General features: G+C 33.0%; 2 protein-coding genes and 1 long non-coding RNA gene across 3 annotated transcripts; 2 read left to right on the top strand and 1 right to left on the bottom strand.

Annotated features, from left to right (window-relative positions):
* Window positions 1-803: 803 nt before the first annotated feature.
* Window positions 804-5,279, top strand: LOC111290287 (uncharacterized). Its single transcript, XM_089768385.1, has 2 exons — window positions 804-1,152; window positions 2,362-5,279. Exons 1-2 carry the CDS (start codon window positions 1,098-1,100, stop codon window positions 4,944-4,946), a joined length of 2,640 nt encoding a protein of 879 aa, XP_089624511.1. The 5' UTR covers window positions 804-1,097; the 3' UTR covers window positions 4,947-5,279.
* A 242-nt stretch (window positions 5,280-5,521) lies between these two features.
* On the top strand, window positions 5,522-10,273 carry LOC149516211 (uncharacterized). The gene is made up of 2 exons (XR_016346553.1): window positions 5,522-6,170; window positions 9,751-10,273. It is a non-coding gene; the product is annotated as an uncharacterized LOC149516211 (long non-coding RNA).
* LOC111290288 (transcription factor PIF7-like) lies at window positions 9,278-12,044 on the bottom strand. Its single transcript, XM_089768386.1, has 6 exons — window positions 11,567-12,044; window positions 10,655-11,144; window positions 10,450-10,548; window positions 10,264-10,329; window positions 9,757-10,155; window positions 9,278-9,450 (listed from the first exon to the last, which is right to left on the bottom strand). Exons 1-6 carry the CDS (start codon window positions 11,686-11,688, stop codon window positions 9,337-9,339), a joined length of 1,290 nt encoding a protein of 429 aa, XP_089624512.1. The 5' UTR covers window positions 11,689-12,044; the 3' UTR covers window positions 9,278-9,336.
* Window positions 12,045-16,742: the final 4,698 nt, after the last annotated feature.

A 16,742-nucleotide genomic window follows, 5' to 3' on the forward strand; every position in this document is an offset into this window, starting at 1 on the left:
ATATTTTAAAAATAATATTTTATTAATTTCGAGTCGGATCGAAAGTCGGGTACGATTATATAATATCGGGTCGGGGTCGGGTTCGATATAAAAAAAAAAAAAATCGAATTGAATCGAGTTCGAATTTGATAATACATAAAATCGGATCGAATTCGAAACGAACAAAACTCATCCTAAACTCGATTCGATGTCAACTCTACTTAAAAGAGGTTATCAAGCATTTTGCACATTACAATCATAAAAGTCTTGGATAGCTTTAGTTTAGATTAGTTGCTTCGTATAATCACTTGCGACATCCAACAAAAATGAAATTTAGATTTTAACATTTACAATCTTCTTTAGATTGACTGAAGTTCAGCTTATTTTGATTTTAAAGAAAAAATTTTATTTTTCAAGGCAATATTGGTGGCTTATTTTCTTTTAAATCTTAAGAAAGAAGAAACCTAATTAATTTGACAAATCCTTCATAACCCCTATTTTGCTAGTTGAATTTATTTAATTCATTTTCACAGGGGAACTTCAACATTTTAACTCAGTACTTATTAGCATCAAATAATTGGTGTTTGCCTTACTTCAAACAAATTAGATGGTAGGTCTTTTTTTTTTTTTTTTTTTTTTTTCTTTTTCTTTTAATACATTGTTTTGCAACAAAATGCATGGTTTTATTTGTTTATAAAGTAACTATTTTATAATAGATATTATAATTTAATTACTTAATTATTTTTTATTGATTATATTTTATATATTTTTACTTTTTCATTATATTAATAAACTATTTCGAAAATTAAAAAAATGTTAAAATGAGACCAAAAAAAAAAAAGAAGAAAATATCTTTATTCAATAGCCAGAAAGCAACAAAATATATTTATTCAATCTCTCCTCTTAACAAAGTTACAAAGATCATTTTTCATGGTGGGATCCCCTACTTTTTCTCTCTGGAATATTCCTTTGTTGCAAAAAAACCATGCAAAGTCCATATCTAAAAGAATCACCTATGTTAAGTTTTAAGGTTTCAACAAACGCGTTTGCATTTGTCAAAAATAGGAAAACAGAAATGATAGCAGTTGCTTTCTTCTTTCTTTTTCCTTTGGTTGCTTATGTTTGCTTTGGCAAAGCACATTTCCATCCTTTCGAAGTTGCAAAAACACAAAGGTTTGGTCTTCTGCACATTAACCTTTTTCTCAGTTTTTTTTTTGGCCATGCTTAGGGTTGGTCTTTTTTTTTTTTTTTTGGGTTTCTTAATCTGTGAGGGTTGCAAATGGTTGGTCTCTGTTCTGAATATGAATTTGAGCTTTTAATATGTCAATTACAAATGGGTTGCTCTTTGTTTTCTTCATGAATGTGTTGGTTGGTGAGAATCTTTGTGTTTTTAAAATGGTTTTTATTTCATTTTAAACAGATAGTTTTCATCAATGGGGGGAATTGCCAAAATGCTTGTAATTCTTTTTAGGTTCTTTGCAATGCTTCTAAACAATTGCATTTAGATGACAAGTTGTTATTTTTTTCTGTCAATTCTTTGATAATTCTGTTGACAAAAATGATTGGAGACATTGGATTTTTTTTTTTCCTATAGATTATTAGTCATTGCCTCCCTAAGACATGGAATTCCCTGGTTTGTTTTATGGAGCAATTGAAATGCAACTTAAAATGCAGTAGCTGTTATTGAAATTTGCAGCTATCACCCAAATTGAGATCAAAAGACATTTATAGGATTGCATGAAATTTCTTCTTGGCTTCTGTGTGGTTATGCTTAATGTTTACAAAAGAACCTTTTTTGTCCTGGAAAATGATATTGTAACAATAATTTGGTTGAATAGGCTGACCTTAGTACCTTACCGTGAATTATTTTCTAATAATCATTGTTTTACACGTTATGAGAGGGCATAGATGTTACCATGGCACGAAGGATGACCTTTATTCTTTCAGTTTGTAGGCTCTTTAGCTGTATCAAGAACAATGGAAACAAAAGTTGGCCTAATTATTGTTAAAAAGGCTTGAATTCAGCAGGTTTTGAGGAAACAAATTATTTACCTAAGCACTTTGAAAAGCTGAATGAACTCTTATAATTTAGGGGAGAATGGTTTTGTTCATACTTTCCTTTGTGAGGTTGCTTTGCATAACTTCTTTAGATATTATTTGTACCATAAGATCCCTGAAGACTTTTTAGCTCAAGTCGTTTAGTTTTTTAATTTTATTTCTCTTTGCTTGCGAAAAACCTCTTCTACTTTGAGCTGCTCAAGTTAATAATTTCATTCAACTTGTATCAGACTACTGTTTCACACCTTGCTTCAAGCCTTGTCCGTGTCTGCATATATGGCAATTTAAGTGCTTCTAACATGAAAACTTTTCGATCTGCTGCAGACTTGCAAGTCATAATGATGGCAGAAGCAATAATTGATGTCCCAGCTATCCCAAGGATAAATAAACTTGAAAGTGTTAACATGAGGAGGCACTCTACCGGGAAGTTGTTCATGCCAAATGGTGGACTAACAGTTTTTTCACGTTATCTCAGAAGTCCACAGGGTTCTTGCCATGATATTTGCAAATATGGAACAAGTTTTACACTTGAAACAGAGTCAAAGTGCCCAAGGAGTCCAATGCCTAAAATAGTTATAACAAAACAAGGTGCAGGTCGAACTCTGGAAAGAACTGAAAGTAAGTTAGGGGAGAGAAGGAAGAAATCAGAAATTAGTCTCAAGGTTTCTCCTGATTTCAAAATTCAGGAACCCAATGATCCTGTTGTCATCAAGATTGCACCAGCACAAGGAGAACACCATGTGGAAAACGTTGAAGCAAATTTAACCAGTGCAAAGAAATACAAAATTAGTGTCCAGCCTTCTGATGATACTAAACTGCAGAAACCAGACTATCCTGTTGTCAGTCTTAAGCCCTCTCCTGAAGATCTAGTTGACATCAAAACTATGGCAGTGGAAGATGAATCCCAAGATGAAGAACAAACTGAAACTAAATTATCAAGAGGAGAGAAAAATCCGGAAGTTAGCGTGAAGCCTTCTCCTGATTCCAAAAGCCAGAAACCTTTTGCTCCTGATTGCATTGAAAGTGAAGCATCTTCATGGACTGATAAAGAATTTGTCTCACCAAAACAAATGTTATTACCTCTCAAGGAAACTGATTTTACCATTGCACATGCAAAAGGTTTAAAGCTGAAGCCTCAATCAAAGGCATCGTCTCTCCTAAGGCAGGCATGTTCAAGTAGCAAACAGAACTTTGAAGGCTGGAAAAGGAAGGAAACACATATTTTGTTGATGACTTCACAAGGAGTTTCTAGTGGAAGAAATAAAGGTGAAATGACAATAAGCAAAGGCATGAGGTCCACTGATATTGGTGATAAGAAAAATGTGATGCCACCAACTATTTCTTTGTCTCCTGAAGAACCCAATACCAGTTTTTCAAGCATGAAGGCCAAAAAAGAGAAGTTGAGAGGAGTTTATCATTCCCAGAAGCAGGAGAATGCAAAGCAAATTAAGCCTGAGAAGTTGTGCTGTAAGAATGCCAAAGGGTCTGATAACCTAAAGGGAGTTTCTCATTTGATGGACCAAGAGAATGTTAAGAAACCTAACTCTGAGCAAGCCAAGTTTTCAAATATTCCTGAGAAGACTTTGTACCTAATTGAGTCAAATCCTGAGAACAAGCCTGCAGAATCTATTCAAAGTAGTGTTTTGTCTGTAATGCCATCTTCATCCTCTGAGGACAAGAGCATGAAACACAATCGAAACAGAATTCCTGAAGGCCAATCACCTTGGGCATATGGAAAGAAGAACATGATATACAGGCCAAAGGGAATTCATGCCTGTGAATTGCCTCCTTCCTTATCCTCAATGCCTTGTAAGAAAAGCTTGAGATCCACTCCAAAAGGATTGAATGTCACTCAACCATCTTTAACATCCTTGTCATTATTGGCATCATCCAAGTCTTCCCATGGTGATGGCTCGTCTGAACATGATAAAGCGGCTGCACAAAACCAAAAAAGTACCTCAAAAATGACGTGCAAGGGTAGACCTAAAACGGCTTTGATAATTACTTCAAAAGATAAACATTTGCAAGGTGAAAAGTTGAATTTTCAGAGAGGAAAGATGATTGAAGTTCTGCCTGAGGATTGCACTCCAAGGAAACTTGCAATCGAGCAAAGAGTGCTCACTGACAACAGAAATGATGATAACAGAAACGGCAAAGTTAAGGACTGCACTCCAAGGAGACTCAAGTTCAGGCGAAGAGTACTTGTTGATGACAGAAATGGTGATAACCAAAATGGTAGAGGTGAGGAGTTTACTCCAAGGAGACTCAAGTTCTGGCAGAGGGTTCTCGTTGACAACAGAAATGCTGATGATCAAAATGGTAAAGGTGATGACTGTACTCCAAGGAAACTTAAGTTCAGGCAAAGGGTTCTTGTTGACAACAGAAACGCTGATGATCAAAATGGTAAAGGTGAGGACTATACTCCAAGGAAACTTAAGTTCAGGCGAAGAGTTCTTGTTGACAACAGAAATTCTGATGATCAAAATGGTAAAGGTGAGGACTGTACTCCAAGGAAACTTAAGTTCAGGCGAAGAGTTCTTGTAGACAACAGAAATTCTGATGATCAAAATGGTAAAGGTGAGGACTGTACTCCTAGGAAACTTAAGTTCAGGCGAAGAGTGCTGGATGACAATAAAACTAGTTATATCCGAAATAGTGAAGGTGGCACTAGCGAAAACAATTCCAGAGGAACAGCAGCCAATGTTTCCCAGGATAATGCCACTGAAGTCCAATCTGAAAGAATTTCTTTGAGACATAATGATGTTGAAGAAAAGAAAGATTCAGGAATTTTATACAACAATATGATTGAACAGACTGCAAGTCAGCTTGTCAGGACCAATTCAAGTAAGGTGAAGGCTTTAGTCAGTGCTTTCGAAACTGTCATCTCTCATCTGGATACGAGGTTCTAACATACACTGAGTTATTGAAGGCCGATATGGAATAACAAACTTCTGGAGAATTTGTAGTAACAAAATATGATAAAGTTTGTGTAATTAAGAGTTATCCTTGTGCTTTTGCCCTGTATATTGGACCTAAAGATTGTTTCGCTTTGTTTCATCTTTGTCCCTGTAAATCTGTGATCCAGTTTGATACCTTATAGATGGTAAACTTGTCTTTAGATAGTGATCAAACTTTGTTTTGCTTTGTTTCATTTAACTATGTGATAGTTATCAAACTTTATCTTCTTTGTCCTCTATTATTTAAATTATTTCGAGTAAATGAAAGTTTCCATTATGAATCTATGAGGTATTGTATTGTTTGATAAGAATTCTGGCAAAAATTATGCTTCATACAATGATCAATTTGTTGCGTTGAGGAAATACATGTATTGGTACCAAAGATCCAATGAAGATTGTACATAAACGATATGTGGTTACTTGTTTCCTTGACTAGATAAGGTTATTTATGGATCATTAAAATCAATGTTTCTAACTACATACATGCAAGAATTCAAGAACACATTTCCATTGAGGGCAATAATAAGTACATAGCATTTTCATTATACATGTCAAAACAAGCTAGCTGTTGTTATTTTAAATAGGATGAAATACATTGGCCAAAAAACATAAAGGATGACATAGCATGTTCCCATTTCTTTGAAATTCAACCTTTTAGACCCAAGAATCACAATCTAAGCAAAGGCATAGTAGAGTGAGTCAATATGGAAAAAAATAAATAAATAAAGAAGCCAATGGAGATGAAACCAACAAAAAAAAGAAAGGAGACTTAGTCGAAAACCCAATAAAATTACGAACTGTGGATCCACGAAATACAAGTTGCAGCCCATTGGGCTAACTAGTGAGCAAAGAAGTTTGCTTCTCAATAGTTTATAGTTCCCATGGGACAAGCAGGGCAATGAAACCTAGCCACTCAAGTTTACAAGCTCTCACCATTCTTCTTCTCATTTAAGCCAATATTTCATTCAAAGTTCAAAAGGATTGGAATTGGAAGAATGAGCTGGATGCACCAAAGGAGGAGATAGAAAGGAAGGTCGCCTTCATGTTAGAACTGGCACCTGTTCTAGAGTGTACAAAATTTCCAGTACTAACTGGCCAGTCCGTTCTATCCAATCTGTGACAAGGATGCAATTGGTTCTCACTCTACATTCTAGGAAATTAAATTCAGAATATGAGGTCAGCCTTTGCTCCAAATCCAATACTTTACTCTTAGACTCATCCTGTCTTATTAGAGACAACTTGATTTGCTTCATTGTTATCAGGAAATGAAGCTAGCTCCAAGTAGAAACCCAATTGAAATGTCAATTTGGATATAATGCTATCTATGGTCCCCTTGAAGAAGGGTATGACCACAGCATCCTTGTGGTACCTATTAACTATTGCTATTAAGATGTCAGATCCATGGTGATCTGATCATCTCTTATGGTCAAACTCAAACTCTCTATTTTGCGGTGGTATTTTCATAATTTCTTCATATGTTATGGTGTTTCAAATAATTTTTGCACCTTTACTTGGCTAGGACATTTAGTGAAGCATCAAAGGGATATGGATTGTGCCTTGGAACCATGAAAGATTCCACTAAGGCTCTGATTCTGTCATATTTAGATCTCTCCCTCTTCGACTATGACATATCAGAAACCACTGAAGAATGGAAAAAAACACATTACACGGGGATAAAATCATGTGCAGGTGCAGCTACATCTTGAACTAGGTCCCTTAATAACTGCAAATCACTTCCAATCTTCCTTTCACATTAAATAAGAGATTGAGATTAACCAGTCATTTGGTTGCAACCATGAACATGGACACAGTTCCCTCCCATGATGCCGCTCTTGTCCCGTCAACTGCCAGACAAATGAGCTTCCACAATTTGTCAGAAAACAACATCATGTAGAAAGGATTGTCCCTTGTCTTCACCAAAAAACAAAACCTATAGCTATATATCCTATGATTTTAATGTGACTCCATGACTAATGAATACATGTCATAGGCAATGGGGAAATGTTCAAATTGTGCATGATAAAGTTTTGGCGACATGGTTGTCCAAGGTATAATTGTGATGATGTAATACTTCTAGAATACCTTTCTTTGTTGTTTAACATCTTTGCAAATCCAGTTAATAACAATATGTATCCTGAATATATATATATATATATATATATATATATATATATAGGTATATATGTCTTAGATCTGTAATATGCACATTGAATAGGATTTAAATGAGTAATTCCATTAATTCAGTTGATAACTCCCCCCAAAACTCTTAGAACCACAAAAAATTAATTTCTATGAATTGTAAGAAATGATGAAAAGGAACTTAACATTTGATAGCTTGGAAAGAATTTTCTCTGGTGAACCGTTTGTTATTATCGGAGAGAAAAAAAATATTTTTTTGATGGATTGGATTGGCTATCCTGGAAGTCTGTAGGGCAATGAGAATCTAAATTAATGCATGTCTGGTATATGTGAGTGCATCTGCACATGGAATAGTCGGGTTGTACGAACAATGTTTCAAGATCCCCTCCTAACATCACCACATGCATAGCTAGCTAGGCTACTATTCTGCCCCTAGTTGGAAGACTTATGCACGACCAGCCTTATGCCAATCGACAGGTAGAATAATAAGCTGATAGAATCTCTGGAACCATCCTCAGCATTAGAAGATAAGTCATGACTGCTTTTAATTTGAACCTATGTCATGCTGAGCGAGTAGCATTTCTTTTTTTTGAAAATCACATTGTCTGATAACATTCTGTTTTCTTGCTCATAGTTATGTGAAATTTGTTATTCTTCATCACTAACTCTTCAGCAAAGTTGCTATCAAAGTTAACATTTTGAGAAGATTTGACACACACTAGGTTCTTTAATCAACTCCAATGTTCGGGTTGCCAATATTGATGTTTGAAGGCCTAATTATAGCCTGCCACATTTATTTTTTCTGGTTGTGGATTGATGTTTTTAGCCTAATTAATAAATCATGGTCCAAGACACAAGTCTAGGTGCATGTTTGAGGAAGCACTTTGTCTCTAAGCCTTTTCTAATTTTGGAATTTAACTATTTTTACAAAGATGTGAAGAGAATTTATTAGTAGAAAATCTCATGATAATAGGCTTAAACCTTGAAGAATTTCTTAGGTATAAAAAGTTTTTCAACAAATCATACTGTAAACCAAGTATATTCTAATCACCTTGGACACTTTAAATTGCGTAGGCTACTCCATAGATAAGAAAAGATCCGCATAACATGCTAACTATAGAAAGAAAGAGATAAGAGATGTGATTTATGGTGACCAAAAAAAATGGGATGTGTGCTATCGAAGTGTAGCTTATGTGCATACTTAAGGAGTAGCAAGCTTTTGATCGATGACAAAGACTTTGTTTTGATGTCATATTTACTTATAGCCAAGAACAATTATATAATTATTCTTGATTCTTTCAAGACTTATTGATACTAATTAATGACTCCGATAATGTTTCCGACGAAGTTTAGTTTCTTTTTCTTTTTCTTTTTTTATCTTTTTTGCAAAGGAAAAAGAAAAGGAAAAGAAAGGATAAAGAAACTGAAGCAAAGAAAAGGAGTATTAATTCTCAAGCTTTTTAAGGCAAGGAAGCCTAAGCTAGCTGTTGTAACTTGTATATATATGGTTTAGCTTGCAACACAAATTTTAACTGTTAGGCCCCTCAATTGGCAATTGAGCATGTTTTCAGATATATAGCCCTGTAATTTGTAATCTCTTCATCGTTTCAGGAGCATCATAAACAAGAAATCATCTCTATCAGATAGTGATTTTTCATTAATTCATATATATATATATATATATATATACACACACACACACACACACACACATACATACATATATTCCTTGTTGTTCATGCTGTTGCATGTTATGAGGGCCCATTTTGCAATAAATATGCATTCCATGCTGATTATTACTAGGGGATTTGTATTGTTTCTGGAAAACTATATTCAAAAGATAGAAAACATGCTATCCAAGTTGCAGATCAGAACACTCACACAACCTCCCCCTTCTTTCTATCATATATACAGCATAATTTGGAAAGCATCACAACATGGCTAGGGTTTTAGTTAAACTTCCAAACTATCAACAGAGGAAACACAATTGACTCCAATGACCAATCAAATACATATATATATAAAAAAATGCAATATGACTAAAACAAATCTAGGTCCTATTGTACAATATCTTTAGTTAACATAAAGTGTTTAAAGACACATTTTCTTCTCACAATTTATGTGGATCAATAGGCTATGCCTTTTTTACTTCAAAGACTTTGGATACCTTTTCCTCATTTTTACGGTTTAGTAGTTTTTCATCTTAATCCTCTTGTACATTGTTTGGTCGCAATGGACTGCTTGCTGTCCGTGTGGTTTGATTAATTTGTGGTCGATACAGTGCTGCCATCTTTTTGTAGAGGTCCATATCCATGGACTGCAGCCAAAAAATCAGTATTAATGTATATCAAGCAATGTTTTGTATCAGAAAGATGGAGAAAAATAATGCCATCACTGAGGAATATGCCATTAATTGGTTTGCTGTAAAAGTTATAATTTTTGGTTGAAAACTAAAAATGATATTTGATTGTTTTGATTAGGAAAACTCAATGTAGAAATTATCAAACATTGTTGGTTTTGGTGAGAAACCTTAAGGTAGAAACCATTTTTGCTTGAATCAATTTTCAGTGTAGTTGCTTGACTTGCTTCCAATGGATCATTAATGTGAATTTGACAGACATACTTGAGCTAGGAAAGCACAATACGGATCAGGCAAAGGGACTGAAGCATTGGAGCCAGCATTTGAATTCAGTTGAGCTGCCGCATGTGTTGGAATCGTAGGCGCTGCCACAAAGGTAGGAGGAAGAAATGTGGGAGTGGGAGCAGTGACTGGTGAAGGATGCATGAGAGGAGGAAGAGATTGGGAAGCATTACGAGCCATGGAGTTGATGTCAAGCATTCCCATGCCCATTCCTAGCCCAACTCCCATTCCCATCCGAGCTAAAAGAGACGTTTGAAGATGTTGCTGCATTCCTAGAGGCATCATCATCTGAGGCATGCTTCTCATACTCATCATTTGGACTTGTGCTTGGAGTTGTTTTAAGTATTCAATCACTTCATCAAGCATTGATGCTTTATCTGTCTATAATATTAAAACCCAAATCTCAAACTCATGTATTTAGAGTGAACTATGAAACTTATATAAATTTCAATAGATAAAATGAAAAAAAAAAAAAGAAGACCATCTTACCTTACTTGCATTTGGCACTAGCTTCTGAAGAGTCTTCATCTTTTGATTAATCCTATCTCTTCGTCTCTGCTACAATTAACTACAATGTTACCTATTGCAATGGTTATAAAACAAAAGAAAAATAAATAAATGAATTAATATCACAATTTTTGACTCGTAATTCTGGTCAGGGGACTGCACTTTTACCCTTTCAGACAGATTATGAATTGCTGCAGCTTGACTTCGTCTTGTGGAGTGGGAGCGACCTGTTTCACGTCTGGTCTCCATATCTTCACCTCGGTTTTCCTACAAGTTAGGCAAATTGTTTCAAAAGCAGTTTTTAAGTACGGGGAATATGTAACATGTTACTTTTGTGGTATATGGGGGAATCATATATTGGTTAGTATTTTACTGATCCATCATGACAAGCAGAGTCTTTATCGGTGGTTTCGGTCTTCATGCTTTGAGGAGTTTCATGGGAAGCCCAAGTCATCATGGCTGTATCATTGTCCCTGCAAAATGTAGCACTAGCACATGGGCTACGGTCTGCTCTATCTTCTTGAATACCACCACCTAGATTTTTCCTGCATTGATCAGAATCCGACCGTGCCCGTTTCTTTAACAACGCTGCTGTTGCCACTGGCAATCGACCAGGGCTTTCCGCCCAGTTTCCCCCGGATGACGCAGCAATGGAACTCCTGTTTGTCGGGGTCTGGCCAAGTCGAAGTAAGTCGAAGTTTTGCTTTTGGTTGTGGCATGTGGCTTGATGGACAATGGACTCTAGTGTGTCACTGGACCTACCCCATGTTGGCTTTGTTGGGGCAGTAGGAAGGAGCCCACTGAGCCCATGCATGACTAACTGACCATTTTCCCATGTTAGCCCTGCAAGTTCATAGTTGGACCTGAATTTCAAGTACAAAAATGCTTGAATCAAGGCAGTCCCATGATCGAAGAAGTGAGCTCCGAAACAAAAGACTAACAAATATTTCAAACTGGAAGAGCAAGAAGGTAATTATGAAGAAAAACAAAAGCAGCTGACACAAAAAGTGTAAGGGAAATGGAGTATAGCTCTTAAGCTATGCTTTCAGCTTTGTTTTCTTTTGTTTGATTCCCTCCAAACAAGAAAAAGAGTACTCCTTAGAAATCAGACAGACAGCAGGGAGGCATAAAAATACAAAGTGGGATTCCTCCCAAATTAAAGTTCAACTCCATGAACACAAAGTAAAAGGAAAAAAAAAAGTGTATCAGATAACCACGGAAAGAAACTGAAAGGGCAGCCCAGGCATGCAAACAGAGAATAGCTAGATGGACTGACAGTTCATACATGGGGACAAAGTGATGACTGTTACTTGGGTTGAGCACGTGGGAAGATCTGTTGCCTTCTTCTACGACTTGTTCTTGGCTTTGGTGCTTTGGATTCCAATTTGGTACTATCAACTGACTCATGATGATGATGAATTGATTCTCCCAACTCTTACTCTTTAGTCTTTAGATTCCATGAGTTTTTTTTTTTTTTTTTAATTATTATAAAGAATAAGAGCTTAAATCAATCCTTCTCACTGCCTCTTAATTTCTTGGGACCATAGGATGGATTTGATCCCAAAAATATAAATATATGTGCTTTGACTCCATTAATTTATAAACCATTCATATATTTAACAAGTGGCCTAGGAGTGTCCTAATGCAGGGACCCTGTGACTTAATTGTTGGGATCCTGATTTTCTAAAACTTTTCATTGGTGCGGTGTCAATGTCATAAATTAAATTAGACTTTAAGATCGATATTTAAATGTAATACTTGGATAAAAATAATTTTTAATAAATAATTTAGTTCTTAATAATTCTTTATATCCTACTAATTTTTTTGTTAATTTATTTTGTTTTATCATAGGTAATAGAAAAATTTACATATCACAATATTTGAATTTGAAGATTTTCTGCTCATAAATTTGTTGATGTTTGTACTTTATAATTTGTAATATTTAATTTTAATATGAATTATAATGTGGGTTCATAAATTTAGATTGTGCAATTATAATTTTTATTTATGATATTTCTCAATATTATTTATTTTATATGTTCTTATGAAAATATTTTAGGATCTAAGGTAAAGTTTGAACCGCACCAAACTGATTCTACATGATGCTTTGTGGTTCTAGAAAGTCATGGATCCGTCCGTGATCTAAATATTTCAGGACCAATTTTGTATGAATGATGATCCATAATCTTAATTTTTGAATCATCCACTCAAATCATGTTCACCATTACTTATTATCAAATTTTCTTCTCAAATTAATATTTCTCAATTTTTTTTTTCTGTTCATACACTTCGAAAGTATTCGGTATAAGATGATTTATTTAAAAATTATGATGATTTGCACTCAATAATTATGTTATCTTGCTCAATAATAATTTAAAAAATTTATATGATAGTGATCTTAAATCATTGAGGTCATAATATCGTAATAATTTTAGGACCGTCAGATGTAAAGTGTTTTATATTGAAAAAAATAAAAGGGAGTCATCACTAATTTTTATTAAGATATAATTGATCACCTAAAAGTTTATTTTTTTAATAAAATTATAAAAGCGAGTTTAAAGTTTATCAAAAAGATAAATTTTGATCTACGAAAAATCAAGTTGAGTCCGGAAGTCGGTTACGTGTAAGAAAAGATTAACACCCCCACAACGCCCATAAATTGGTACTATTTAATTAAGCACTATTTTCGGTGTTGGATAAAAAAGGTTTCAATTTGAAATTTAACATTAATTCCCTTCACTTTAAAAAAATAAATTTTGGTTAAAATTCCTTTTTAGGAATATTGAAGAAATCTTTAAGTTAAAAAATTATCTTAAAATTCTCTAATATCTAGGCAGAATTTAAAATAACTCTTTTCGCTTAAAATTTAACATAATATTCCTTAAAATAAAAATAATACTATTTGTAGAAGATTATTGTTGGTGACTTTCTAACATTTAGGTAGAATACCAAGAATTATTTTCTTCAGAATGTTATTTTTGTTTTATTTTATAACATCACCACTTTAAAAATATATATTTTTGTCTTGTAAAACATTTTATAAGAGAAAATAAGAATGGAATTGTCAGGTGATAAATAAAAATTAAAGATAGAGAAATACGAAATGAGCTTCAACAATAATATAGTGATGCATGTATGCTCATGGATATTATGCCAAATGATAAAATGCAATTTAAAAAAAATGAATTCTTAAATATAATGAGACCACTTTGACTCTCAATATCTAGATAAAGCTTAAGTGCGACTGTTTATATTTAAGATCTTAATTTACTATTATTCTTTTTATTAAAGTTTTAATTCCATTATTAAAACGAATTAAGGACATGTATGAAAAACTTAATGAAATAAGGTTTCTTAAACACCCCATCATCTAAGCGGTATTCGAGAACAAATTACCTCAAGTGAAATTTTCACATGTGTTTTTAGGATTTTTTTATGGTTTTTAACCTGGGTATGGGTTGAAGTTTTAAAGTTTGAATGATTTTTTGGTAATGATTCGGGAATGCATACCGAATTTGGGGCTTTTAGAATTTTGGATTTTAAGGTTTTGGATTTTAGGATTTGGATTTTATGGGGTCTTGAATTTTTAGGTTTTTAAAATTTTGGGTTTAGGTTTTCGATTTTATGGTTTAGAAGTTTAAGGATTTGATTTTAAAATTTAGGGTTTAAGGTTTCAATTTTAAGGTTTGAAATTTGAGATTTCGATTTTAGGGCTTCAATTTTAAAGTTTGAGATTTGGGGTTTTGATTTTAGGGTTTCAATTTTAAGGTTTTGATGTTTAGGGTTTTAATTTTAGGATTTGAAAGGTTTAGGGTTTAGAAGATTTAGGGATTTGTTTTATGGTTTGGAGGGTTTAGGGATTTGATTTCAGGGTTTGAAAGGTTTTGGGTTTGGAGGATTTAAAGTTTAGTTTTAGGGTTGGAGAGTTCAGGGTTTTGGTTTTAGGTTTTCGATTTTAAGGTTTAAGTTTTTTTAATTTTAGGGTTTAATGAAAATATGAACATCTCTAAAAATTTTTAATATCTAGACGAATTTTTGAAGCAAGTTCAATTTTTTTAATTTTTAAAAATTAATTAAAAGTTTTCATATATATTTTTTAATGAAAATTTATTGTTAAAAATATTATTAATTTATTATTTAATATCCTTTTATACTTTTTAATTTTAATTTTATTTTATAATAATTCCCCAACATCAAGACGAAATTATTTTTAGAAGTATATTTTTATTCCCTCCAACATTTAGGCAGGGAAAATAAAATAAAATAATATTATTCAATTTTTATTATTTTTTTAAAATTATTATTATTATTGTTTTAGCATTTTTAGTATTTTTTAGTTATTATCCTATTTTATTTCATTTTTTTTATTATTAAAAACAATCAAATAATTATTCTAATAAATTTAAAAATTTATCATACATGAATATAAAAAAAAATACTCAAAATAAAAAAATTTAAAAATTCAAAAAATTTTTCTTTTTACCTGAACTAGACCGGTCAACGACTGGTCTAGTCTGTTAAACTATTTGGCGGTTCAGACTGGTCTGAACCGGTTCACTGAGGATTTTTTTGGACCGGTTCAAGGTTGGCTAAAGCGGGTCACTCAATTGGGTTGCGCAGATCCTAGGTCGAATACGGGTCCATGCGCAGATCCTCTTTGACCTAAAACGGTGTCGTTTTGGGCTTTTGCTTTTTATATAAAGCCATTTTTTTTTATTCATTTCATACCACATTCAGAAAAAAAAAAAACTTCAGAGCTCTCCCACCGTCCGACCTCCGGACCGTCGCTTCGGTCGCTGTCTGGATCACCACTAGAGTTGACATCAAGTCGGGTTCAGGGCGAGTCTTGCTTGCCCCGAACCCGATTCGACTTTATGTGTTATCAAACTCGAACCTGACTTTACCCAAATTTTTTTTGTTTTTTCATACTCGAATCTGAATCCGACCTGACCCGAAATTAATAAAATATTATTTTTTAAATATAATATTTAAAAATATCATTATATAAATATATATAAATAAAAAAAATTAATTAATTAAAAAATAGTTTTTTATATAATATCGGTCGAGTTTGCCTAAAACCAGAACCTGACCCGACCCGACATGAAACCCGAATTTCAAAAAAGAAAATTGACCCCGTAGGGTCGAGTTGGGTCGAAACCTGTCGGTGATGGGTTAAATTACCAACCCTAATCACCCCTGACAATCATCGTCCGTGGTCAAAACACCGAAAAATCTTTCAGAAACTCCTTTCAACGTCTTTTTTCCAAATCTGATTTTTTTTAAACCAGAAACAGCCTCGATTGTCATAGATCGGGGCTCGAAGTTTTCGACCTTCTTCTTTTTTTTTTTAAACGAAACTGATGTGATTTTTTTTTAACTTTTACAGGTAGCTCGGCGCTGAATTCTTCCCCGTAGAGAGGATTGTGTTTATCTTTTTTTTTTTTTAGTTTTGCTTGTGTTGTTTTTTTTTTGTGGTTAGATGTGGGTTTTGTCTGGGGTTGTTGAAAATATTTTAAGAGGATAGTTTGTTTAAGCTTGGGGGTTTCTGGTAGGGGTAAAATGAATGGATTCTTGGGCGTTCGAAGATATGTTCGAGAGAAAAGTCCTAATGGGAAGAAACTGGAGGGTTTTTAAAGAGCTTTAAAGGGAGAACATGTGGTGTTTGGAGGGGTGGCTATAGGGAGTGGTTGGGGTAGGTTGTAGAGGGTGGTTGGTTGGGCTGGACAGGGGCAGCTACAGGGTAAACTGTAGGGGGCAACATGGTGGTTGGTGTCAGGCATCAATCGTTCTGCTTTCTACCACTTTTCTTTTTTTTTTGTATTTATTTGTTTAAAAAAATTTTAAAAAAATATTTTTTATTATTATTATTTTATTTTTTATTACTATTATTTACTATTATAATTAATAATTTTAATATAAAAAATTCGGATAAAATTCGATGTCTACACATAACATCACTATCTTAAAGAGTGATTTAATTTTCAATTTAAAAGATAAAAAAATTTTATCACTGTGAGAAAAATAAATTTCAATATCATTTTCTAACTAATTTATTCTCACAAAAAATAAACTAATAAATTTTTTTTAAAAATTAACTTTTTAATAATTTATTCTAAAAAGTTTTTATGTTATAAATTTATATTAATTGAAAAAAGGATAATTAATTTATTTAATAATTTTAAAAAAATTATTTTTATCAAAATCAATTTATACTTTGTAATTTTTTATAAAATAACCTTTAAGTGTTAAATAAATTATTAGATCAATAAATATTAAATATTTTTATAAGGTTATTTTAGATATTTTATTTTATATGATTTATTTTTTCATATAATACCTAATACATTGATTTGAAAGTACTAATAATTTATAATATTGTACCAAATATGATAACTTAAATCATTAGTAATCAAATCACTTTGATTATCATATCATTATAATAATTAAATTATCATGAT

Source organism: Durio zibethinus, chromosome 11, assembly GCF_047325235.1.
Source record: "Durio zibethinus cultivar Kanyao isolate XHJ-2024 chromosome 11, ASM4732523v1, whole genome shotgun sequence".
NCBI lineage: Eukaryota > Viridiplantae > Streptophyta > Magnoliopsida > Malvales > Malvaceae > Durio > Durio zibethinus.

Coding starts and splice junctions, on each gene's coding strand:
- LOC111290287 (XM_089768385.1), top strand. CDS start 1,098: ATGTTTGCTTTGGCAAAGCACATTTCCATCCTTTCGAAGTTGCAAAAA. Junction 1,153..2,361: donor GAAGTTGCAAAAACACAAAG/GTTTGGTCTTCT, acceptor GATCTGCTGCAG/ACTTGCAAGTCATAATGATG.
- LOC111290288 (XM_089768386.1), bottom strand. CDS start 11,688: ATGAGTCAGTTGATAGTACCAAATTGGAATCCAAAGCACCAAAGCCAA. Junction 11,145..11,566: donor AGTCATCACTTTGTCCCCAT/GTATGAACTGTC, acceptor CTTGAAATTCAG/GTCCAACTATGAACTTGCAG. Junction 10,330..10,449: donor TTCATAATCTGTCTGAAAGG/GTAAAAGTGCAG, acceptor TAATTGTAGCAG/AGACGAAGAGATAGGATTAA.